This window comes from Motacilla alba, chromosome 3, assembly GCF_015832195.1.
Source record: "Motacilla alba alba isolate MOTALB_02 chromosome 3, Motacilla_alba_V1.0_pri, whole genome shotgun sequence".
NCBI lineage: Eukaryota > Metazoa > Chordata > Aves > Passeriformes > Motacillidae > Motacilla > Motacilla alba.
The window spans coordinates 1,425,922-1,453,132 of NC_052018.1; the positions used below are offsets into that span (position 1 = coordinate 1,425,922).

At 46.4% G+C, this 27,211-nt stretch overlaps 1 protein-coding gene across 1 annotated transcript; it reads right to left on the reverse strand.

Moving 5' to 3' along the window:
* On the reverse strand, positions 1-27,211 carry LOC119698534 (dynein regulatory complex protein 1-like). Its single transcript, XM_038130507.1, has 17 exons — positions 26,850-27,211; positions 24,525-24,618; positions 21,511-21,623; positions 19,471-19,654; positions 18,444-18,581; positions 18,135-18,221; positions 15,864-15,986; positions 11,611-11,750; positions 11,378-11,512; positions 7,310-7,539; positions 6,771-6,943; positions 6,563-6,652; positions 5,403-5,489; positions 5,124-5,278; positions 2,583-2,723; positions 2,374-2,484; positions 1-132 (listed from the first exon to the last, which is right to left on the reverse strand). Exons 1-17 carry the CDS (start codon positions 27,209-27,211, stop codon positions 51-53), a joined length of 2,445 nt encoding a protein of 814 aa, XP_037986435.1. The 3' UTR covers positions 1-50.

Below are 27,211 nucleotides of genomic sequence, written 5' to 3' on the forward strand. Positions count from 1 at the left end.
GTTTTCCCAAACCTTTGGAGCCGTGCTTTCCAAAGGCTGCGAGTCCAAGGTCAAAGATAAACGCGGCTGGGAATCCGCGCTGGGAATGTGGGAATGAGGAGATGGGACTGGTGGGAAGAGCGGGGGTGGAGGCTGGCAGGGATGGGAAAAACAGAAATCCCTGCTGGAAAAAAATCGCGGCCTCTGGGGCCATCCCGGCCCGGAATTTGTGGGAATTCGGGACAGGGAAAAGTGGTTGGGGTTGGATTTTTGGGAAGAGCCAGAGGGGGGAAGCAGGAGGGAACGTGGGGAGTGGGATCATGGAATTATTTCGGGTGGAAAACCCTCTGGAATAATCAGGAAATTCCAGGATCCCCTTCCCCCCCCCCCCCCCCCTAAATTTGAAATCCCTCCAGGAATAGGGACTGGAAACCCTTTCCAGGCTGGAATTCTTTCCAGGCCCTCTCCCACCAGGCAGAATTCCAGCCTTGAGCATTCCATGGGGTTTTAGGGATCCTTGGAGCTGTCAGGGATATTTGGGATATTTTTGGGAAGGAATTCTTCCCTGGGAGGGTGGGGAGGGGCTGGGCTGGAATTCCCAGAGAATTCCCTGAGAGAAGGAAAGGCTGGAGCATCCTGGGATGGTGGAATCCCCAGAATTTGATGATTCCAAGCCTCAGATCCCACAGCTTGTGGCACTTCCCACAATTCCAGGAATTCCTTGGATCATGGAAGGTGTCAGGGTTGGAATGGGATGGGATTTAAGCTTCCATCCTGGAATTTGACAATTCCAGGCCTCAGATCCCACGGTTTTGTGGCTCTTCCCACAATTCATAGAATTCCCTGGATCATGGAAGGTGTCAGGGTTGGAATGGGATGGGATTTAAGCTTCCATCCCGGAATTCCAGACCCAGATCCCACGGCTTTGTGGCACTTCCCACAATTCCAAGAATTCCCTGGATCATGGAAGGTGTTGGGCTGGGAATGGGATGGGATTTAACCTTCCATCCCGGAATTCCATGCCTCAGATATCATGGTTTTGTGGCACTTCCCACAATTCCAAGAATTCCCTGGATCCAGGAATTCCCTGGATCATGGAAGGTGTTGGGCTGGGAATGGGATGGGATTTAAGCTTCCATCCTGGAATTTGACAATTCCAGGCCTCAGATCCCACGGTTTTGTGGCACTTCCCACAATTCCAAGAATTCCCTGGATCCAGGAATTCCCTGGATCACGGAAGGTGTCAGGGCTTGGAATGGAATGGGATTTAAGCTTCCATCCCGGAATTCCATGACCCAGATCCCATGGTTTTGTGGCACTTCCCACAATTCCAAGAATTCCTTGGATCATGGCAGGTGTCAGGGTTGGAATGGGATGGGATTTAACCTTCCATCCTGGAATTCCATGCCTCAGATCCCACAGCCTTATGGCACTTCCCACAATTCCAAGAATTCCCTGGATCCAGGAATTCCCTGGATCATGGAAGGTGTCAGGCTGGGAATGGGATGGGATTTAAGCTTCCATCCTGGAATTTGACAATTCCATGCCTCAGATCCCACGGCTTTGTGGCACTTCCCACAATTCCAGGAATTCCTTGGATCATGGAAGGTGTCAGGGTTGGAATGGGATGGGATTGAAGCTTCCATCCCGGAATTCCATGCCTCAGATCCCACGGCTTTGTGGCACTTCCCACAATTCCAGGAATTCCCTGGATCATGGAAGGTGTCAGGGCTGGGAATGGAATGGGATGTAAGCTTCCATCCCGGAATTTGATAATTCCACGCCCCAGATCTCACAGTTTGTGGCACTTCCCACAATTCCAAGAATTCCCTGGACCATGGAAGGTGTCAGGCTGGGAATGGGATGGGATTTAAGCTTCCATCCTGGAATTCCAGGCCCAGATCCCATGGTTTTGTGGCACTTCCCACAATTCCAGGAATTCCCTGGATCCAGGAATTCCCTGGATCATGGAAGGTGTCAGGGCTTGGAATGGGATGGGATTGAAGCTTCCATCCTGGAATTCCATGCCTCAGATCCCACGGCTTTGTGGCACTTCCCACAATTCCAAGAATTCCCTGGATCATGGAAGGTGTCAGGGCTGGGAATGGGATGGGATGTAAGTTTCCATCCCGGAATTCCGTGCCTCAGATCCCACAGTTTTGTGGCACTTCCCACAATTCCAAGAATTCCCTGGATGGTGGAGACACCCGGATGTGCTCCCATTCCCGAGCTGCTCCGCGCACAGACCCAGATTTGGGAATGATTTATTAACCCACACCAGGAATTCCTGGCTCAGATCCAGGGAAAAATCCACACCCGGCGCCGGCGATTCCCGGGTTCAGCTCGATCCCGGTGGGATCCGCGTCCGGAATATCCCCGGGATTGGGATCTCACCGGCCTTGTGTGGATCCCAAATATTCCTCCAGCAGCATTCCCAGCTCCGAGTTCTGCCGCTGCAGGGCGGTGGCCTCGGAAAAGAGCTCGGATCTCCGGGTCAGGACTTTGCTGGGAAAGCGACACCGGGACAACATGGAAAATTCCCGGGATTATGTGGTAAATCCCTGGAATTGTCCCAGTGCTGCCCCACCCCACCCGGCACTCACTGATATTCCAAGAGTGCGGCTCCAAGCGCATCCCAAAGTTTGAGGTTCCGCTGGGGAATGATGCGGGTCATGGCTTCCCAGTATTCCCCGTCCTTGGAATTGTCCCGGACATCCTGGATTTCCTTGGGGGGGCCTTCGTCCCTGGGGATGGAAAACAAAGGTTCGGGATGGAGATGGAAAGCTTGGGATGGGGAGGGAACCATTGGGATGGTGAACGAATCCTTGGGATGGAGAACAAATCCTTGGGATGGGGAGCAAATCCTTGGGATGGAGAACAAATCCTTGGGATGGAGAGCAAATCCTTGGGATGGAGAGCAAATCATTGGGATGGAGAGCAAATCTTTGGGAATAGTGGACAAGTATTTGGGATGGAGAAAAAATCCTCGGGAATTGGGAATTTAAAACTGGGAAACAAAACCTTGGGATGGAGAACAAATCCTTGGGATGGACAAGAAACTCTTGGAATGAAGAACAAATTCCTGGGATGGAGAACAAACTTTTGGGATAGAGAAAAAACTCTTGGAATGGACAATGGAGAACAAATCCTTGGGATGGAGAACAAAACTTTGGGATGGAGGAAAAAAAACCCTTGGGATGGAGAAAAAAAATCTTGCAGTGGAGAACAAATCTTTGGGATTGCAAACAAATCCTTGGGATGGAGAACAAATCTTTTTGGGATGGAGAAGAAACTCTGGGAATGAAGAACAAATTCCTGGGATGGAGAACAAACTTTTGGGATAGAGAAAAACTCTTGGAATGGACAATGGAGAACAAATCCTTGGGATGGAGAGCAAATCCTTGGGAAGGAGAACAAAACTTTGGGAATAGAGAACAAATCCTTGGGATGGAGAACAAATCCTTGGCAACTGGGAATTCAAAATTGGGAAGCAAATCCTTGGGATGGAGAAGAAACTCTTGGAATGAAGAACAAATTCTTGGGATGGAGAAAAAATCTTTGGGATGGAGAAAAATCCTTGGGAAGGAGAAAAAATCTTAGGGATAGGGAAAAAAACCTTGGGGTGGAGAAGAAATTCCTGGGATGGAGAACAAATCCTTGGGATGGAGAACAAATCTTTGGGATGGAGAAGAAACTCTGGGAATGAAGAACAAATTCCTGGGATGGAGAACAAACTTTTGGGATAGAGAAAAACTCTTGGAATGGAAAATGGAGAACAAATTCTTCGGATGGAGAGCAAATCTTTGGGATAGAGAACAAATCTTAGGGATAGAGAAAAATCCTTGGGAAGGAGAACAAAATTTTGGGATGGAGAACAAATCCTTGGCAACTGGGAATGCAAAACTGGGAAACAAATCCTTGGGGTGGAGAACAAATCCCTGGGATGGAGAAGAAACTCTTGGAATGAAGAACAAATTCCTGGGATGGAGAACAAACTTTTGGGATAGAGAAAAACTCTTGGAATGGACAATGGAGAACAAATCCTTGGGATGGAGAGCAAATCCTTGGGAAGGAGAACAAAACTTTGGGAATAGAGAACAAATCCTTGGGATGGAGAACAAATCCTTGGCAACTGGGAATTCAAAATTGGGAAGCAAATCCTTGGGATGGAGAAGAAACTCTTGGAATGAAGAACAAATTCTTGGGATGGAGAAAAAATCTTTGGGATGGAGAAAAATCCTTGGGAAGGAGAAAAAATCTTAGGGATAGGGAAAAAAACCTTGGGGTGGAGAAGAAATTCCTGGGATGGAGAACAAATCCTTGGGATGGAGAACAAATCTTTGGGATGGAGAAGAAACTCTGGGAATGAAGAACAAATTCCTGGGATGGAGAACAAACTTTTGGGATAGAGAAAAACTCTTGGAATGGAAAATGGAGAACAAATTCTTCGGATGGAGAGCAAATCTTTGGGATAGAGAACAAATCTTAGGGATAGAGAAAAATCCTTGGGAAGGAGAACAAAATTTTGGGATGGAGAACAAATCCTTGGCAACTGGGAATGCAAAACTGGGAAACAAATCCTTGGGGTGGAGAACAAATCCCTGGGATGGAGAAGAAACTCTTGGAATGAAGAACAAATTCCTGGGACGGAGAACAAACTTTTGGGATAGAGAAAAACTCTTGGAATGGACAATGGAGAACAAATCCTTGGGATGGAGAGCAAAACTTTGGGATAGAGAAAGATCCTTGGGAAGGAGAACAAAACTTTGGGATGAAGAACAAATATTTGGGATGGAAAACAAATCCTTGGGATGGGGAACAAATCCTTGGGATAGAGAAAAAAACCTTGGGATGGAGAGCAAATCTTTGGGAATAGAGGACCAATCTTTGGGATGAAGAACAAATCCTTGGGATGAAGAACAAATCCTTGGGAAGGAGAACAAACTCCGTCTTTTTCTCCCTTCCCAGCTCCTGGATCATCTCCTGCCTGTTTTATTCCCATCCTTGGGAATCTCCTGATCCCTCAGGGAAGGTCGGGAATCTCTTTCTCCGAGCAGAACAACCCAGGGACTCCCAGGACATTCCCTGGATCCCAGTTTGGCTCCGTCCCGGTGCCACCAGCCCCGCCCCGTCCCTATTTCCACCTCAGCTTGACAAATTCCTGCAGGAATTCCCTCAGGATCGTCAGGACATGGTCCACTTGGATGGACGGGATGCGCGGGGTGCTCCCGGGGGGTCGGCGCTGATCCCTCTTCCCTCGGTCCTCAGCCGGATCCGAGGAATCTTCTACCTGGCTGACCTGGAGGGAGAAAAGCTGGGCGTGGAATTTTCCGGATGAACGCACCCATCCTCCTTCCTGGAATTCTCGGGACGCCTTCCCGGGGATCCTGGGGATCTGCGGGGCTCTCCCCTGGCGATCCCACCTGGATCTTGGGCGCGTTGTGGGATTCGTAGTCCAGGAAAAAATCCACGAGCTCGCGCAGCTCGTCCTCGTCCTCGATCCGCAGGGCCTGGAAAAGCGGGAATTCCGTCAGGGTTCCGCGGGATGGGGAGGGGAAGGGAAGGGAATTTTGCAGGAGAAGAGGAAATGCCGGAATTCCGGCAAATGCCGGATAAGGAAGGAATGGGGGGAAGTGGTTGATGTGGGATAGCCACGGAATATCCATGGATGAGAAAGTCTGGGAACAGGCTGGAGGAGCCCCGGAGGGGTTTAAATCATCGGGATGGGCTGGAGCTGGGAATCTGGGAATCCTGGAATGTTCTGGGTGGAAAGGGACCTCACAGCTCATCCCGTTCCATGATCCCAAACCTTGCACATTCCCAGGGGTCCAGGGGCAGCCACAGCTTCTCTGGGAATTCCAGCCCAGCCGGGAATTCCTGCCCAAGATCCCACAATCCCAAGCTCCCCTTTCCCACTGGAAGCCATTCCCTGCCTCCTGGCCCTCCAGCCCTTCCCCAAATCCCAGCTCTCCCGGAGCCCATTTGAGGTCGGGAAGCGGCTCCAAGGATTCCCTGGATCCTTCCCTGCTCCAGCTGCACATTCCCAGCTCTCCCAGCCTGCCATTGGATCCATCCCCATCCTGACTCCTCCTGGAGAAGGAATTTTGGGATCCAGGGGCTTCCCTGGGAATTCGGGACTCCAGGAAGGGTCTCCCTTCCCTTTTCCATTCCCACATTCCATCAAAATCCCTCGGGATGGATCCTGAGTGTCCTTGATCCCAGAATCCCGCAATGGTTTGGGATGGGATCCGTGGACCTTCAATCCCATCCCAGGGACACTTCCCATGATCCCAGGCTGATCCAAACCCACCCTGGGACACTGCCAGGGATCCAGGGATTCCCTGGGAATTCCAGCCCAGCCGGGAATTCCTGCCCAAGATCCCACAATCCCAAGCTCCCTTTTCCCACTGGAAGCCATTCCCTGCCTCCTGGCCCTCCAGCCCTTTCCCAAATCCCAGCTCTCCCGGAGCCCCTTGAGGGATTCCCTGGGTCCTTCCTTGATCCCGCTGAGCATTCCCAGCTCCACGTCCTCCTGGCGCTGAGCATTCCAAGCCCAATCCTGGGAGATCCCATCCCAGCTCACCTCGAAGACGGATCGCAGCTGCCGGACGTCGTTCCTGGGTCCCACCACCTCCCGCAGCGGCTTCAGGAGTTTGTTTTCCAGCAGGAACGCCTTGGGAAAAAGGCCGGGAATAAGGGGGCGGAGCCACGGTGAGCCTTCCCAGCCCTCATTCCAGAGGGATCCACAGAAAATAATCTGGATCTGGATCCCGAGCTCCAGCGCCGCTCACCGACTCCTCGCTCACGACCTCCAGGATTCTCCGGAGGGTTTTCCTGGGAATGCCTGGCCGGGATGTGAGTCTTTCCTCGATCCTTTCCTGGTTTTCCTTGCCTCCCTCTGCGCTCCGTGCTCCTTTCTTCTTACTCCTCCTCCCTTCCTGCTCCGGTTTTCCAGACTTGATCCCTGAAAATCGGAGAGGGAAGCAGGAGCAAGATCCCAAACCGTGGGAATCCCTGGGATTCCCTCTGCGCTCCGTGCTCCTTTCTTCTTACTCCTCCTCCCTTCCCGCTCTGGTTTTCCAGACTTGATCCCTGAAAATCGGAGAGGGAAGCAGGAGCAAGATCCCAAGTCGTGGGAATCCCTGGGACGAGAGCCGCTTCCCGGAACGGGGAAAACCGGGAAAAACACAGCGGGAACATCCCTGGGAATGAGTGGGAATGAGCCAGCTCGGGGCTGACGACTCCGGGAAGATCCCATCTGGGAACGCCAGGGATCGACACACGCGAGGTTTTCCAAGGAGGAAGATCCCGAGGAATTCCCGGCTCCCACCTTGCAGCAGCTTGGCGGCCAGCTGCAGGGCGTCCCCCTTCTCCCGGCAGCGCCCCAGGGGTCCCACGTTGTCCAGGAAGCGCAAGCGGGGCTCTTCCCACGGCATTCCCAGCTGCTGGACGTGGATGACGCGGTCGGCGTCCAGCAGCTGCCGGATCAGCGCCTTGGCCTCCTCCTCGTTGACGATCCAGACCTGCCGGAAGCGCTCGGCGCTGCCGCGCAGCAGCCGCCTGCGGGGAGACGCGGGCAGCGCCCCGCTGTTAGAATTTTAACATTTAAAATTTTGTATGGCAATAAAATGGTTATAAAAGTATGTTTATTTAATTACTTTAATTTAATTTCATTAATTTTATAAATTTAATTTATTTAATTTATTTAATTTTATTTCATATAGTAATAAAATGGTTATAAAAATATTAATTTAATTAATTTAATTTCATTAATTTTATTAATTTAATTAATTTAATTTATTTAATTTTATTTTATAAAGTAATAAAATGGTTATAAAATATATTAATTTAATTAATTTATTTTCATTAATTTTATTTATTTAATTTATTTAATTTATTTAATTTTATTTCGTATAGTAATAAAATGGTTATAAAATATATTAATTTAATTAATTTAATTTCATTAATTTAATTAATTAATTTATTTAATTAATTTAATTTTATTTTATATAGTAATAAAATTGTTATGAACATATAGTAATTAATCTATTTAATTAGTTAATCTATTTAATTAGTATTTAATTACTTTAATTAAATTAAATTAATTAATTATTTTATTTTATTTTATTTTATTTTATTTTATTTTATTTTATTTTATTATATTTTACATAATAATAAAATGGTTATAAACCTATAGTAATTATTTTATTTAATTACTTTAATTTAATTTAATTTAATTTATTTTATTCATTTTTAAATTTTATTTTATTTTATTTTACATAGTAATAAAATGGTTATAAACATATAGTAATTAATTTATTTAATTACTTTAATTTAATTTTATGTAATTTAATTGATTTAATTGATTTTATTTGATTTTAAATGGTAATAAAATGGTTATGAACATATAGTAATTAATCTATTTAATTACTTTAATTTAATTAAATTAATTATTTAATTTTAATTTTCCATAGTAATAAAATGTTTATAAATATATAGTAAATATTTTATTTAATTCATTTAATTTATTTTAATGAATTTAATAAATTTAATTAATTAAATTTAATTTATTTTATTTTATATAGTAATAAAATGGTTATAAACATATAGTAATTAATCTATTTAATTACTTTAATTTAATTACATTAATTTAGTTAATTTAATGTAATTTTATATAGTAATAAAATGGTTATAAACATACAGTAATTAATCTATTTAATTAATTAAATTATTGAACTAATTTATTATCTTTTATTTAGTTTTATATAGTAATAAAATTGTTACAAAATATAGTAATTAATTTATTTAATTACTTTAATTTAATATAAATAATTTAATTTATTTTATTTTACTTTATTTTATATAGTAATAAAATGGTTATAAACAAGTAGTAATTAATCTATTTAATTACTTTAATGTAATTTTATTAATTAAATTATTAAGTTAAATTTTATATAGTAATAAAATGGTTATTAAAATATAGTAATTATTTTAATTTAATTTAAATAATTTAATTTAATTTTATATAGTAATAAAATGGTTATAAAAATATGTTTATTTAATTACTTTACTTTAATTTAATTAATTATTTTATTTTATTTTATTTTATTTTATATTATAATAAAATGGTTATAAACACGTAGTAATCAATCTATTTAACTCCTTTAATGTAATTTATTTAATTAAATTATTAAGTTAAATTTTATATAGTAATAATATGGTTATAAAAATATAGTAATTAATTTATTTAATTACCCTAATTTATTTTTTATTTACTTAATCTAATTTTATATAGTAATAAAATGGTTATAAAAATATAGTAATTAATCTATTTAATTATTTTAATTTAATTTAATTTAATTTAATTATTTTATTTAATTTAATTAAATATGGTAATAAAATGATTATAAACATATAGTAATTAATTAATTTAATTAATTTAATTAATTAATTTTATTTTATATAGTAATAAAATTGTTATAAACATATAGTAATTAATCTATTTAATTACTTTAATTTAATTTAAATAATTTATTTAATTATTTTATTTTATTTTATTTTATTTTATTTTATTTTATTTTATTTTATTTTATTTTATTTTATATAGGAATAAAATAGTCATAAAATATAGTAATTTATTTATTTAATTACTTAAATTAATTAATTAAATTCAATTTTCTATAGTAATAAAATGGTCATAAAAAGGTCATAAAAAGAGCAATGTAATTCGAGCAATCCAAATTTGGACTATTGGGATTTAGGATAACACGAGACAATAAAAACAAAGAGTCACGGGGTACCTTTTTCTGGGCAAAATAAGCCCAAAAAAGGACCCAGTTCCCAGAGATTACCAGCCTGTTGCATATTCATAGACCTCATGCATAATGCATAAACTCCATTCAAACAAAGAATTCTCCCTGGTCAGCGTCACCGTCTTCCTCTGAATCCCAAACAGGAATTATGTTAATGAATCCAATTTAAATGAATCCAAATCAATAACTCCTAGAAAAGGACCCAGTTCCCAGAGATTACCAGCCTGTTGCATATTCATGGGCCTCATGCATAATGCATAAACTCCATTCAAACAAAGAATTCTCCCTGGTCAGCGTCACGTTCTTCCTCTGAATCCCAAACAGGAATTATGTTATTAAATCAAATTTAAATGAATCCAAATCAATAAATCCTAACGGGAATGAACCCTCCCGGGCCGAGACAGGCGGCAAGAAGTTCGTTTCTCCGGACAAGGGAGCAATAAATTCATTTTCTCTGAAATATTTATCTGCTGCCTCACTGCGAGTCCCGCATTCCTCTCTTTGAAAATAAAAAATCACCTTCCACGGTTTAGAAAAATCATCTTCCGCAGCGGCATTGCTATTTTAACATTAGGAAATAACCTAAAATCAGATTTAACATGCTACTTGAAAAAGAAATTAATCAATGAATTAATGAATTAAATTTAATTTGATAATTTAATTTAAATTAATAGATTTAATAAAATTAATATATTAATAATATAATATAATACAATATAATATTATAATATATTATAATTAATTTTATATATTAATATATATATTATATATATCTTTATCTTATATCTTATATCTATATTATATATTATATATTATATATTATATATTATATATTATATATTATATATATAATATAATATAATATAATATAATATAATATAATATAATATAATATAATATAATATAATATAATATAATATAATACAATTTATTATAATATAATATAATATAACATAATATAATATATTATAATATAATATAATATTATATTATATTATATTATATTATACTATAATTATTATATATTAATATATATATTATATTATATATAATATATTATATATATTATATATTTTATATAATATATATTACATATTATATAAATTATATATAATTATTATATATAATATAATATAATATAATATAATATAATATTATATTATATTATATTATATTATATTATATTATATTATATTATATTATATTATATTATATAATATAATATTATATAATATATTATAATATAATATAATATAATATAATATAATATAATATAATATAATATAGTATAATATAATATATTATAGTATAATATAATATATTAATTTAATAGACATTATTTAATTAATTAATTAATTGAAATAATTAATTAAATTAAATTAAAGTAATTGAATAGATTAATTACTATACATTTATGACCATTTTATTTCTATATAAAACAACGCAGCCCAACTTCCTAGCGCGACGCGTCCAACCTCCTCTTCCATATCCGCCAATCCCGAAATTCCCGTTTTTTCCCGGGAAAGGATCCCCGAAGGGACCGGATCCCGCGCCGGCGTTCCGGGGAATCCCGAGCGCTCCCGCACCTCATCCGGTCGCGCGTCTCCTGGAACTGCCCGGTCACCCGCTCCAGCTCCGCTTCCAGGCCCTGCTTCTCCTCTTGGAATCGCGCCTCCTGCTTGGCCATCCTGTCCTTCAGCAGCTCCAGGGACGTCCGGAACCTGGGAAGCGACGGCGAGCCCGGGATTTGGGGGGTTCCCCGGATGTGGGAAAAGCTTTGGAATTTGCAGGGGGGGTTCCCCGGGATGGGGTTTTTTACCGGCTGATTTTCCTTTTCTGCAGGGACCGGAGCGTGGAGTTTTCCACGTCCAGCTGCCGGAGCACGTCCAGGTTGTATTCCAGCTTCACCTGGTTCAGGTGGTAAATCCCCTTCATCTGCCGGAGTTTCCTCTCCAGGTACTGGAATTCCGCGTGGGGGAAAAAAAATAAATTAAAAATCACAAAGAATTCCGTGGAAATTCCACGGAGAAAAAAAAAAATCACAAAGAATTCCATGAAAATTCCAAGGAGAAAAATCACAAAGAATTCCAGGGAAATTCCATGGAGAAAAAAATCACAAAGAATTCCAGGGAAATTCCATGGAGAAAAAAATCACAAAGAATTCCAGGGAAATTCCACGGAGAAGAAAAAAATCAGAAAGAATTCCAGGGAAATTCCATGGAGAAAAAGAAAAAATCACAAAGAATTCCAGGGAAATTCCATGGAGAAAAAAAAATCACAAAGAATTCCAGGGAAATTTCATGGGGAGAAAAAAAATTACAAAGGATTCCGTGGAAATTCCATGGAGAAAAAAAATCTCAAAGAATTCCCGGGAACTTCCATGGAGGAAAAAAAAGACAAAGAATTCCACAGAAATTCCATGGAGAAAAAAAATCACAAAGGATTCCAGGGAAATTCCATGGAGAAAAAAAAATGACAAAGAATTCCAGGGAAATTCCACGGAGAAGAAAAAATCACAAGGAATTCCATGAAAATTCCAAGGAGAAAAAAATCACAAAGAATTCCAGGGAAATTCCATGGAGAAAAAAAAATCACAAAGAATTCCAGGGAAATTCCACGGAGAAAAAAAAAATCAGAAAGAATTCCGTAGAAATTCCATGGAGAAAAAAAAAATCACAAAGGATTCCGTAGAAATTCCATGGAGAAAAAAAAAATCACAATGAATTCCAGGGAAATTCCATGGAGAAATAAAAAAAAATCACAAAGAATTCCAGGGAAATTCCACAGAGAAAAAAAAATCACAAAGAATTCCAGGGAAATTCCATGGAGAAAAAAAAATCACAAAGAATTCCAGGGAAATCCCATGGAGAAAAAAACAAAATCACAAAGAATTCCACAGAAATTCCACGGAGAAAAAAAAAAATCACATAGAATTCCAGGGAAATCCCATGGAGAAAAAAAATCACAAAGAATTCCAGGGAAATTCCATGGAGAAGAAAAAAATCACAAAGAATTCCGTGGAAATTCCATGGAGAAAAAAAATCTCAAAGAATTCCCGGGAAATTCCACGGAGGAAAAAAAAGAGAAAGAATTCCACAGAAATTCCATGGAGAAAAAAAAATCACAAAGGATTCCAGGGAAATTCCATGGAGAAAAAAAAAATGACAAAGAATTCCAGGGAAATTCCACGGAGAAAAAAAAATCGCAAAGAATTCCGGGGAAATTCCATGGAGAAAATAAAAAATCACAAAGAATTCCAGGGAAATTCCATGGAGAAAAAAAATCACAGAGAATTCCAGGGAAATTCCACGGAGAAAAAAAAAAATCAGAAAGAATTCCAGGGAAATTCCATGGAGAAAAAAATATCACAAAGAATTCCAGGGAAATTCCACAGGGAGAAAAAAAAATCACAAAGAATTCCAGGGAAATTCCACGGAGAAAAAAAAAATTACAACGTATTCCAGGGAAATTCCATGGAGAAGAAAAAATCACAAAGAATTCCATGAAAATTCCATGGAGAAAAAAAAAATTACAACGTATTCCAGGGAAATTCCATGGAGAAGAAAAAATCACAAAGAATTCCAGGGAAATTCCATGGAGAAAAAAAAAAATCACAAAGAATTCCAGGGAAATTCCATGGAGAAAAAAAATCACAAAGAATTCCAGGGAAATTCCATGGAGAAAAAGAAAATCACAAAGAATTCCAGGGAAATTCCATGGAGAAGAAAAAATCACAAGGAATTACAGGGAAATTCCATGGCGAAAAAAAATCACAAAGAATTCCATGGAAATTCCACGGAGAAAAAAAAAAATCACAAAGAATTCCAGGGAAATTCCATGGAGGAAAAAAAATCGCAAAGAATTCCGTGGAAATTCCATGGAGGAAAAAAAAATCACAAAGAATTCCACGGAAATTCCATGGAGAAAAAAAAATCACAAAGAATTCCAGGGAAATTCCATGGAGAAAAAAAATCACAAAGAATTCCATGGAAATTCCATGGAGAAAAAAAAATCACAAAGGATTCTGTAGAAATTCCATGGAGAAAAAAAAAATCACAAAGAATTCCAGGGAAATCCCATGGAGAAAAAAAAAAATCACAAAGAATTCCATGGAAATTCCATGGAGAAAAAAAAATCACAAAGAATTCCAGGGAAATCCCATGGAGAGAAATAAATCACAAAGAATTCCAGGGAAATTCCACGGAGAAAAAAAAAATCACAAAGAATTCCAGGGAAATTCCACAGAGAAAAAGAAAAATCACAATGAATTCCAGGGAAATTCCATGGAGAAAAAAAAATCACAAAGAATTCCAGGGAAATTCCATGGAGAAAAAAAAAAATCTCAAAGAATTCCAGGGAAATTCCAAGGAGAAAAAAAAAATCAGAAAGAATTCCATGGAAATTCCATGGTGAAAAAAAAATCACAAAGAATTCCATGGAAATTCCATGGAGAAAAAGAAAAATCACAAAGAATTCCAGGGAAATTCCATGGAATTCCATGGGAAAAAACCCACAAAGACAAGCCCGGAGTTTAGGGAAAACCCAGGGAAACTCCCAGAAGGGTTTGGATTCCCCAGGAAAAAAAAAAAAAAAAAAGCTGGAATTAAATCCCAGCATGGCCAAGAGTTTTTTTTTCCCTTTCCAGAGGATGGAGGAAAGCCACGATCCAGGGGTTAATTCCCAAAAAAATCCCACATCCAACGGCAAATCCTAAACAACCATCAGGGAAGCCCTTCCCAATCCCAGACTTGGAATTCCCACCCTCAATCCCAGTCCCAGCCTCAATTTTTGCTTCCGGGTATTTTTTTTTTTTCCACCTGCACAGAGAATTCCTGCCCCTCATCCTTAGGGAATTCTGCGCTTGTTGGGATTAACCATTGGGATATTTTACACCCGTTTGGGGAAGCAAATATTCCGAATATCCTGAGGAAAAATTTCCCTGGGACAGCCTGAGGGATTTCTCGTTATTATCCCTGCTCCCAAGGCTGCTCCAAAAACCGGGATAAGGCCGCGGAACACAAAGAGGGGAAATTATCTCCGGAGCCTCCCCCGGCTACAGCTCAAGGTTGTTTTTCCAACGTTTTTCCGTCTTTCCAACGGCCCCACGGCACTCCCTGGGAATGCTGAGCTCCAGCACGGAGCTGTTTCCATCCCGAGACACCTGGGGAACATCCCACGCTTCCGAGCTAGCGGGAGCTGCTGGAGCGAGGCCAGGGAATGCCACGGAGCTGCTCCAGGGCTGGGAGAGCTGGGAATGTGCAGCTGGAGCAGGGAAGGATCCAGGGAATCCTTGGAGCCGCTTCCCCATCCCAAAGGGGCTCCGGGAGAGCTGGGATTTGGGGAAGGGCTGGAGGGCCAGGAGGCAGGGAATGGCTTCCAGTGGGAAAGGGGAGCTTGGGATTGTGGGATCTTGGGAAGGAATTCCCGGCTGGGCTGGAATTCCCAGAGAATCCCTGGATCCCTGGCAGTGTCCCAGGGTGGATTTGGATCACCCTGGGATGGTGGGAAGTGTCCCTGGGATGGGATTGAAGGTCCATGGATCCCATCCCAAACCATTCCAGGATTCTGGGATCAAGGACGCTCAGGATCCATTCCCAGGGATTTTGATGGAATTTGGGGATGGAGAAGGGAAGGGAGACCCTTCCTGGAGTCCCCAATTCCCAGTGGAGGCCCTGGATCCCAAAATTCCTTCCCAGAGAGGAGTCAGGATGGGGATGGATCCAATGGCAGGCCGGGAGAGCTGGGAATGTGCAGCTGGAGCAGGGAAGGATCCAGGGAATCCTTGGAGCTGCTTCCAGAGGGAAAGGAGAGCTGGGATTTGGGGAAGGGCTGGAGGGCCAGGAGGCAGGGAATGGCTTCCAGTGGGAAAGGGGAGCATGGGCAGGAATTCCTGGCTGGGCTGGAATTCCAGAGAATCCCTGGATCCCTGGCAGTGTCCCAGGAACTGCTGGATCACCCTGGGGTTGTGGAGGTGTCTGGGTTGGAATGGGATGGGATTTGAGGTCCCTTCCCATCTCAAACCATTCCGGGATTCCATGAGGTGATCCCATGATCTGGGGCCTTTCCCGGTACCTCCACATCCTGTTCCAGCTGGAATTTCATGTTGTCGTAGATCTCCACGCTCTCATCCTGCAGCTCGTTCAGCTGCTGCTCGAAATCCAGCGCCTTGTCCATCTGCTTCCGCAGGAATTCCAGCTGCGGGAACGAGGAGAACCTCATTCCACCTCTTCCAACCTTATCCAAAGTCCTGCAACCTCATCCCACCTCATCAAACCTCTTCCAACCCCATCCATCCCAATCCATTCTCATCCAACCCCATCCCACCTCCTCAAACCTCATTACCGCCCATCCAACCTAATCCCACCTCCTCCCACCACATCCAACGTCCTCCAACCTCATCCCATCTCATCCCAGGTCATGCATTCAACCTCCTCCCACCTCTTCCAACCTCATCCAACCCCAATCCAATCTCCTGCAACTTCCTCCAACCTCATCCCACCCCATCCAACCTCATCCAACCTCCTCCAACCTCATCCATCCTAATCCATTCTCATCTAATCTCATCCAACCTCATCCAGGCTCATCCAACCATATCCAACCCCATTCCACCCCATCCAACCTCATCCAATCTCCTCCCACCTCATCCAATCTCCTCCAACCCCATCCAACCCCATCCAACCTCATCCAATCTCATCCAACCTACTCCAAACTCATCCAATCTCATCCAACCTCCTCCAACCCCATCCAACCTCATTCCAGCTCATCCAACCTCCTCCAACCCCAATCCAACCTCATCCAACCTCATCCAACCCTATCCAACCCCATTCCACCCCATCCAATCTCATCCAATCTCATCCCACCTCATTCCATCTCCTCCCACCCCATCCAACTTCATCCCACTTCCTCCAACCTCCTCCAACCCCAATCCAACCTCATCCAACCTCATCCAACCTCATCCAACCCTATCCACCCCCATTCCACCCCATCCAACCTCATCCAATCTCATCCCACCTCATTCCATCTCCTCCCAGCCCACCCAACTTCATCCCAATTCCTCCAACCTCCTCCAACCCCATCCAACCCCATCCAACCTCCTCCAACACCATCTAACCCAATCCATTCTCATCCAACCTCCTCCCACCTCATCCAGCCTCATCCAACCCAATCCAACCTCCTCCCACCTCATGCAACCTCATTCCATATCATCAAAACTCCTCCATCCTCATCCAACCTCATCCATCCTCATCCAAGTTCATCATCCAACCTCCTCAAACCTCCTCCAACCTCATCCATCCTCATCCAACCTCATCCAACCTCATCCAACCTCATCCAATCCCATCCAACCCCATCCCATCTCATCCAACCTCATCCAACCTCCTCCAATATCCTCCAACCCCATCCAACCTCATCCCACCTCATTCCAGCTCATCCCACCTCATTCCAGTTCATCCAACCTACTCCAACCCCATCCCACCTCATCCAACCTCCTCCAATATCCTCCAACCTCATCCAACCCTATCCTACCTCATTCCAGTTCATCTAGTCTCATCCAATCTCATCCAACCTCATCCAATCTCATCCAACCTCATCCAACCCCATCCAACCACATCCCACCCCATCCCACCCCATCCCACCTCATTCCAGCTCATCCAACCTACTCCAAACTCATCCAGTCTCATCCAACCCCATCCCATCTCATCCAACCTCATCCCAGTTCATCCATCTTCATCCAACCCCATCCATCCCAATCCATTCTCATCCCACCCATCCCACCTCATCCCACCTCATCCCACCCCATCCAACCTCCTCCATCCTGATCCCAGCCTGTTCCCACCCCAATCCCAATCCCAATCCCAATCCCAAAAAACCCAGCTCCTTCACGCTGCCTTCCCGACATTCCAAGCAGGACCTGGAGCGTGTCCAGGGAAGGGAATGGATTGGGAACGGGGCTGGAGCCCTGGGAGCAGCTGAGGGAGCTGGGAAAAAATGTCTCAGCCTGGAGAACAGGAGGCTCCAGAGGGGACTTTCCCACTCTGGAATTCCCGGAAAAGCTGGATCCAGGTGGGATCGGCCTCCACTACCACATGATAAGAGGGAAAGTGCCAGGAGAAGTTTAGCTGGATATCGGGAACAATTCCCGAATCCTGGAATGGGTTTTCCAGCCCTGGAAGAGCTGCCCAAGGCAGGGTGGAGTCCCCGTTCCCGGTGGGAATTGAAATCCACGTGGATTTGGCAATTTTGGGGGCGTGGATCAGCGCTGGGAATGGTTGGACTCGGTGATCCCAGAGGGCTTTTCCCACCCTCAGCGATTCCCCGCGATCCCAAATCTCCCACGGGATTCACCTCCTGCTCGTTGTGGGCCCGCATGGCCTCATTCCACCTCTTCCGGTTGCTGACCAGCATCTCCCGCCGCTCCTCCTCGAACGTTTTCTGCGGAAAATCGGGAATTCCACACCGGGATCTCAGGGAACGGGAACAGCGGGGCAGCGACGCTTCGGGGTCACTCCCAAAGTCATTCCCAACCCCTCAGAGCTCCGGATTCCGACCTCACGCACCCAGGTTTCATCCACAGCTCCAAGGATTTTTAACCAAAAGATACGGAGGAGCAGAGCGGTTTTCCCAGTTTTCCCATTTTTCCCGGGATTTGGGTACCTCGATCTGCCGGACGTGGTGCCGGTAGGCTTTGAGCATATTCCTGGTTTGCTCTTCCATCCTTTCCAGGAGCACCTGGATGGCGTCCGCCTGCTCCTTCAGGGCCCGCTCGTACTGCTCGTCCTTGGCCTTCAGCTCCTGCAGGAACGAGGGGAAGGGAGGCCGGAATCAGTGGGAATCGAGCGGGAATCCTCAGGGAAAGGGCAGGACATGGAATTACTGAGGACTGGGTGGGAAGGGAACATAATGATCATCAAATTCCAGTCCCGCGATCACAGGGTGATCCAAGCTTTCCTTGGATACTCCCAGGGATTCTCTGGGAATTCCTGCCCGAGATCCCACAATCCCAAGCTCCCCTTTCCCACTGGAAGCCATTCCCTGCCTCCTGGCCCTCCAGCCCTTCCCCAAATCCCAGTTCTCCTTTCCCTCTGGAAGTGGCTCCAAGGATTCCCTGGATCCTTCCCTGCTCCAGCTGCACATTCCCAGCTCTCCCGGCCTGCCATCGGATCCATCCCCATCCTGACTCTGCCTTGAGAAGGAATTTTGGGATCCAGGGGCTTCACTGGGATTTGGGGACTCCAGGAAGGGTCTCCCTTCCCTTTTCCATCCCCAAATTCCATCAAAATCCCTCGGGATGGATCCTGAGTGTCCTTGATCCCAGAATCCCGGAATGGTTTGGGATGGGATCCATGGACCTTCAATCCCATCCCAGGGACACTTCCCACCATCCCAGAGTGATCCCAACCCACCCTGGGACACTGCCAGGGATGCAGGGATTCTCTGGGAACTCCAGCCCAGCTGGGAATTCCTGCCCAAGATCCCACAACCCCAAGCTCCCCTTTCCCACTGGAAGCCATTCCCTGCCTCCTGGCCCTCCAGCCCTTTCCCAAATCCCAGCTCTCCTGGAGCCCCTTGAGGATTCCCTGGATCCTTCCCTGCTCCAGCTGCACATTCCCACTTCTCCCAGCCCTGGATCCATGGCAGAGGCGCTCCAGCCCTGGGAGCAGCTCCGAGAATTCCCAAGTACCTCCTGGAGCTCTCGGATGAGCCGGTTCTTCCCCGCCAGGAGCTCCTCGCACTCCTGCCGCTGCTGCTCCAGCAGCTCCCACAATTCCTGCGGGACCCTCACGTCCCCCACCACGGCCCACTTGGAGTTGATCTCCGCCAACTTTTCCGTGCCGTGCTTGGCTTCCGCCTCCAGCTTTTCCAACCTGACGGAAGACAGGGAATCAGGGAGCTGGGATACGGCTGGAATTGCTCCAGGCCTGGGGTTCTTCCCTTCCCTAAATCCCTTCCATGAATCCCTCCCCTCAACCCTTTCCCTAAATCCCTTTCCTGAATTCCTTTCCTTTCCTAAATCCCTTCCCTTCCCTAAAATCCCTTCCCTGAATCCCTTTCCTGAATCCCTTTCCTGAATCCCCTTCCTGAATCCATTCCCTAAATCCATTCCCCAAATCCCTTCCCTGACTGATTTTTGAAAATCCCTTCCCAAAATCCCTTCCCTAAATCCTTTCCCTAATTCCCTTTCCTTCTCTAAACCCTGTCCCTGAATCTCTTTCCTCTCCTGAATTCCTTTCCTTCCCTAAGTCCCTTCCCTTCCCTAAAATCCCTTCCCTAAAATCCCTTTCCTTCCCTAAATCCCTTTCCTCAATCCCTTCCCTGAATCCCCTTCCTAAATCCATTCCCAAAATCCCTTCCCTAAGTGATTTACGAAAATCCCTTCCCTAAATCCCTTCCCTGAATCCCTTCCCTAATTCCCTTCCATGAATCCCTTCCCTAGATTTCCTCCCTAAAATCCCTTTCCTTCCCCAAGTCCCTTCCCTAAATCTCTTCCCTAAATCACTTCCATGATTCCCTTCCCTAAATCCCTTCCCTGAATTCCTTTCCTGAATCCCTTCCCTGAATCCATTCCCTGAATCCCTTCCCAAAAATCCCTTTCTTTCCTTAAATCGATTCCCTAATTCCCTTCCTTAAATCCCTTCCCTAAAATCCCCTCCCTTCCTTAAATCCCGGGAGCATGGATTTGGTGTTTCCTGGAATTTCTGGGAATGGGGCTGATGAAAAAGCAGGATGGGACCGGCCAGGAACGATCCTGGTGGGGATCAGGGAATTCCAGAGGCTGGAAAACCTTTGGAAAATCGCAGGAGGAAAAATTGCACAGCCAGAGCGGGATGGGCTGGGCCTTTCCAGGAATGTGATGAGGAATTCCAAGAAGGAATTCCAGGATGGTTTAGATGGCATCCGTGGACCTTCAATCCCATCCCATTCCAAACCCACAATCCCAGGGTGATCCAAATCCACCCTTGGATTCTCCCAGGGATTCTCTGGGAATTCCAGCCCAGCCGGGAATTCCTGCCCAAGATCCCACAATCCCAAGCTCCCCTTTCCCACTGGAAGCCATTCCCTGCCTCCTGGCCCTCCAGCCCTTCCCCAAATCCCAGCTCTCCCGGAGCCCCTTTGGGATGGGGAAGCGGCTCCAAGGATTCCCTGGATCCTTCTCTGCTCCAGCTGCACATTCCCAGCTCTCCCAGCCTGCCACTGGATCCATCCCCATCCCGATTCCTCCTGGAGAAGGAATTTTGGGATCCAGGGGCTTCCCTGGGAATTCAGGACTCCAGGAAGGGTCTCCCTTCCCTTTTCCATCCCCACATTCCATCAAAATCTCTCGGGATGGATCCTGAGCGTCCTTGATCCCAGAATCCCGGAATGGTTTGGGATGGGATCCATGGACCTTCAATCCCATCCCAGGGACACTTCCCACGATCCCAGGGGGATCCAAATCCACCCTGGGACGCTGCCAGGGATCCAGGGATTCTCTGGGAATTCCAGCCCAGCCGGGAATTCCTGCCCAAGATCCCACAATCCCAAGCTCCCCTTTCCCACTGGAAGCCATTCCCTGTTTCCCGGCCCTCCAGCCCATTCCCAAATCCATCTCCAGCTTTCCAGGAAACCTCTGGAAAACTCCCTCAAACCACCCGGGCCAGGTGGGATTTGGGACCTCTCATGGGCCGGAATTTTCCATCGGAATCCGGCAGCATTCCCGAATTCCCGGCTCCTCCCCGCTCACCTCCTCAGCTTCTCCTGCCCCTCCTTTTCCCGCCGCCGCGATTCCCGGAGATCGGATTCCACCTGGACGTCCGTCAGCAGCTGCGTCCCGTGGAAAAGCAGCTTGGCCAGGGCCTGCCAGGGATGGGACATGCCGGGAATTTGGGCTTGGAATGCACCAATCCCGGATCCTTCCCGTCTGTGGGCCGGTTGGGAATCCAGTTCCAAGGATCCCGGTCAAATCCAAATCCCTAAAGGATCCTGAAATCCCTTTCCTTCCCTAAATCCCATCCCGGAATCCCATCCTGGAATCCCATCCCAGAATCCCATCCTGGGATCCCATTCCAGAATCCCATCCCAGAATCCCATCCCGAAATCCCATCCCATCCCAGAATCCCATCCTGGAATCCCATCCTGGAATCCCATCCAATCCCAGAATCCCATCCCCGAATCCCATCCTGGAATCCCATCCTGGAATCCCATCCCAGAATCCCATCCTGGAATGCCATCCCAGAATCCCATCCCAGAATCCCATCCCGGAATCCCATCCCATCCCAGAATCCCATCCTGGAATGCCATCCTGGAATCCCATCCTGGAATGCTATCCTGGCAACCCATCCTGGAATCCCATCCTGGAATCCCATCCCGGAATCCCATCCTGGAATCCCATCCTATCCCAGAATCCCATCCCCGAATCCCATCCCATCCCAGAATCCCATCCCGGAATCCCATCCCAGAATCCCATCCCGGAATCCCATCCTGGAATCCCATCCCGGAATCCCATTCCATCCCAGAATCCCATCCCGGAATCCCATCCTGGAATCCCATCCCAGAATCCCATCCCGGAATCCCATCCCGGAATCCCATCCCGGAACCCCATCCTGGAATCCCATCCTGGAATCCCATCCCGGAATCCCATCCCATCCCAGAATCCCATCCCGGAATCCCATCCCAGAATCCCATCCCGGAATCCCATCCCGGAATCCCATCCCGGAATCCCATCCTGGAATCCCATCCCGGAATCCCATCCCGGAACCCCATCCTGGAATCCCATCCTGGAATCCCATCCCGGAATCCCATCCCATCCCAGAATCCCCATTTAAGGTTGGAAAAGCCCACGGAATCCAACCATTCCCGGCACCAAGGATCCTGCTCAAATCCCGGTCCCGCGGAGTTTCTCTCCCAGTTTTTGGCCCATCAAGGAGGAAAATGAGGGATAAGGATGGATCCAAGAGGAGATTCCCATTAGATCCCAAATCCCCGTCCCAGGGAGTTTCTCTCCCAATTTTTTGTCCCGTCAAGGGGACATCAAGGGGGAAAACATGGAACAAGGATGGATCCAAGAGGAGATTCCCATTGGATCCCTAATCCCGCTCCTGGGGAATTTCTCTCCTGGATTTTTATCCCACCGAGGGCACACCAAGGATCAAAAGAAGGGACAGGGATGGATCCAAGAGGAAATTCCCATTGGATCCAAATGATCCAGCCCCAGTCCCAGTCCTGGGGAGTTTCTCTCCCGGTTTTTGGTCGATAAAGGAGGAAAACCAGGGATAAAGAGGGATCCGAGAGGAGATTCCCACTGAATCCCTAATCCCACTCCTGGGGAATTTCTTTCCATATCTTTTGTCCCGTCAAGGGGACACCAAGGAGGAAAACATGAAACAAGGTTGGATCCAAGAGGAGATTCCCATTGAATCCCGATGATCCAGCCCCAGTCCCAGTCCTGGGAGTTTCTCTCCCAGTTTTTGGCCTGTGAAGGAGGAAAACCAGGGAAAAGGATGGATCCGAGAGGAGATTCCCATTGGATCCCAAATCCCCGTCCCAGGGAGTTTCTCTCCCAATTTTTTGTCCCATCAAGGCGACATCCAGGAGGAAAACATGGAACAAGGATGGATCCAAGAGGAGATTCCCATTGGATCCCTAATCCTGCTCCTGAGGAATTTCTCTCCTGGACTTTTATCCCACCGAGGGCACACCAAGGATCAAAAGAAGGGACAGGGATGGATCCAAGAGGAAATTCCCGTTGGATCCCGATGATCCAGCCTCAGTCCCAGTCCCGGGGAGTTTCTCTCCCAGTTTTTGGTCCATGAAGGAGGAAAACAAGGGATAAAGAGGGATCCAAGAGGAGATTCCCATTGGATCCCAAATCCCAGTCCCAGGGAGTTTCTCTCCCAATTTTTTGTCCCATCAAGGGGACACCAAGGAGGGAAACATGGAACAAGGATGGATCCAAGAGGAGATTCCCATTGGATCCCTAATCCCGCTCCTGGGGAATTCCTTTCCTTATTTTTTGTCCCGTCAAGGGAACACCAAGGGGGAAAACATGGAGCAAGGATGGATCCAAGAGGAAATTCCCATTGGATCCCGGTGATCCAGCCCCAGTCCCAGTCCTGGGAGTTTCTCTCCCGGTTTTTGGTCCATAAAGGAGGAAAACCAGGGATAAAGAGGGATCCAAGAGGAGATTCCCATTGGATCCCTAATCCTGCTCCTGGGGAATTTCTCTCCTGGATTTTTATCCCACCGAGGGCACACCAAGGATCAAAAGAAGGGACAGGGATGGATCCAAGAGGAAATTCCCGTTGGATCCCGATGATCCAGCCCCAGTCCCAGTCCTGGGGAGTTTCTCTCCCGGTTTTTGGTCCATGAAGGAGGAAAACCAGGGATAAGGATGGATCCGAGAGGAGATTCCCATTGGATCCCAAATCCCGGTCCCGGGGAGTTTCTCTCCCAATTTTTTGTCCCGTCAAGGAGAAACCAAGGAGGAAAACATGGAACAAGGATGGATCCAAGAGGAGATTCCCATTGGATCCCGATGATCCAGCCCCAGTCCCAGTCCTGGGAAGTTTCTCTCCCGGTTTTTGGTGTATAAAGGAGGAAAACCAGGGATAAAGAGGGATCCGAGAGGAGATTCCCATTGGAATTCAAGGGTCTGGCCCAAATTCCCGCTCTGGAGTTTCTCTCCTGGTTTTTGGTCCATGAAGGAGTAAAACAAGGGATAAGCAAGGATCCAGGAGGAGATTCCCAATCCCTCCTCACCCTCTCGGTCTCCTCGATCAGTTTCAGGCTCTTCCTCTCCTCCTCCTCCTCCTCCTCCTCCTCTTCCTGCTCCACCTTCTCTCCAAGCGCTTCCCTGGGAGGAAAACAGGGAAATGTTGGGAATATTTTAATAATATTTATCATATTTTAACATATTAACACTAATTTAGTTTAATTAACTCAAATTTATATCTAAAAATTTTTATATTAAAATATCTATTATATATATAATATAATATAATATAATATAATTATATATAATTAATAAAAATTTAATTAATATAATTTTTTATATATTTAAATATTTATTTTAATGTTTAATGATATAATATCCACTCCACCCTCTTCCCGATGCTTGAAAAGGGCCTGGATCGAATCCCATCGGTTTCTTGGGATTGGGAAAGGATTTGGGATGATCCCCGTGGGATCCTTCCAGAGGGATCAATCCCAGGTGGGATTGGGAAAGGATTTGGGATGATCCTGGGGTGATCCCAGTGGGATCCTTGTCACTCAGGATATTCCAGAGTGATCAATCCCAGGTGGGATCAGGAAAGGATTTGGGAAGATCCTGGTGGGATCCTTCCTGCTCAGGATATTCCAGTGGGATCAATCCCAGGTAGGATCAGGAAAGGGTTTGGGATGATCCCGGTGGGATCCTTCCATTGGGATCAGTCCCAGGTGGGATTGGGAAAGGATTTGGGATGATCCCGGTGGGATCCATTCCCCTCTTGGGCTATTCCAGAGGGATCAATCCCAGGTGGGATCAGGAAAATATTTGGGATGATCCCAATGGGATCCTTCCTGCTCAGGATATTCCAGTGGGATCAATCCCAGCTGGGATCAGGAAAATATTTGGGGTGATCCCAATGGGATCCTTCCTGCCCAGGATATTCCAGTGGGATTAGTCCTAGGTGGGATCGGGAAAGGATTTGGGATCAGGAAGGGAAGGAGGATCCTGGCGGGGTGACAAATCAGATTCCATGGATTCGGAATTCCTGTCGGGAATGGGATCCACAGGCACCTCGTTGTGGGTCAGGCTGGGGGGAAATGGTGCCTTCCATCCCAATTTTCCCTAAAAACAGTGGGAAAAGCGGGATCCCGACCCAGCCCCAGCTCGGGAGTGGATCCCGCTGCTGGATCCATCACAGTGGGATTCGATCCGGATGGGGAATAAATGGGATCCAGTTTGATCCCAGGGAAAATCCTTCGGGAAAAGGATCCCAGGTGGATCCAAGGATGGATCCGGGATGGGAATGGGGATTTGTGCAAGTGGGAATGGGAATTTTTCTTGGGAATGGGATCATCCCCGGACGGGGACGCCCTCAACCTCGGGATCCGCTGGGATTGGGAATGGTGATCCCAGGAATCGGGAATCTCTTCCCAGGGGGATCCCAGAGCTCCTGCATCTGCCTGGGAATTGTTTGGGAATGTTTGGGAATGTTTGGGATCGAGGGGAGGCCCCGGCCTGGGGCCACTCTGGGGACATTCCTGAATCCCTTTCCCATCCCAGTCCCCAATGTGGGAATGTTCTGGGAACTGGGAATGGTTCTGAGCTCTGGGATTGGGATTGGGATGGATCCCGGGCCTGGGACTGGGATGGATCCCAGGCCTGGGATTGGGATTGGGATGGATCCTGAGCCTGGATTTGGTTTGGGATGGATCCTGAGCCTTTGGGACGGATCCTGAACTCTGGGATTGGGTTTGGGATGGATCCTGACCCTGGATTGGGATGGATCCTGAGCCTGGGGTTTGGTTTGGGATGGATCCTGAGCCTTTGGGATGGATTCTGATCCCTGGGAATGGATTTGGGATGGGTTTGGAGCCCTGGGATTGGATTTGGGATGGATCCTGAGCCTGGATTGGGATGGATCCTGAGCCCGAGGATTTGGTTTGGGATGGATCCTGAGCCTGGGATTGGGTTTGAGATGGACCCTGAGCCCGGGATTTGATTCAGGATTGGATTAGGGATGGATCCTGAGCCCTGGGGATGGGTTTGGGATGGGTTTGGAACGCTGGGAATGGTCCTGAGCCCCGGGGATGGGTTTGGGATGGTTCTGAGCCCTGGGATTGGATCCTGAGCCTGGGATTGGATTTGAGGTGGACGCTGATTTCTGGGAATGTTCCTGAGCCCCTGGCATGGGTTTGGGGTCAACCCCGAGCCCGTGGGATGGCTTAGGGAGCAATCCCGAGCCCCGGTTCCGGTTCCGAGCCCCCGGTTTGGGGTCGGCTCCTGACCTCCGGCCCAGTTTGGGGCGGGGACCCCCCCCAGCACCATCCCCCTCTCTGGAAAACCGGGAATGGGGGCCCAGCCCCGCCGTTCCTCACCGGCGCCGGACATCGATGCGGTTCCGGCGGGCGGCGATTCGCTGCTGGCGCTCCCAGTCCGCGCCGGACGCCGCACCGGGACCGGGACCGGGACCGGGATCGGGAGCGGGATCGGTACCGGGGCCGGGATCGGCATCGGGATCGGCATCGGGAGCGGGATCGGTACCGGGGCCGGGATCGGCATCGGGATCGGCATCGGGATCGGTACCGGGACCGGGACCGGGATCGGTACCGGGATCGGGACCGGGACCAGCACCGGTATCCGGCTTGGGATGGGGTTTGGGATCGAGTTCAGGCTCGGGATCGAGCTCGGCGAGCTCCAGGCCCGGGCCCGGGCCCGCCCCGTCCGCCCCCGGCTCCAT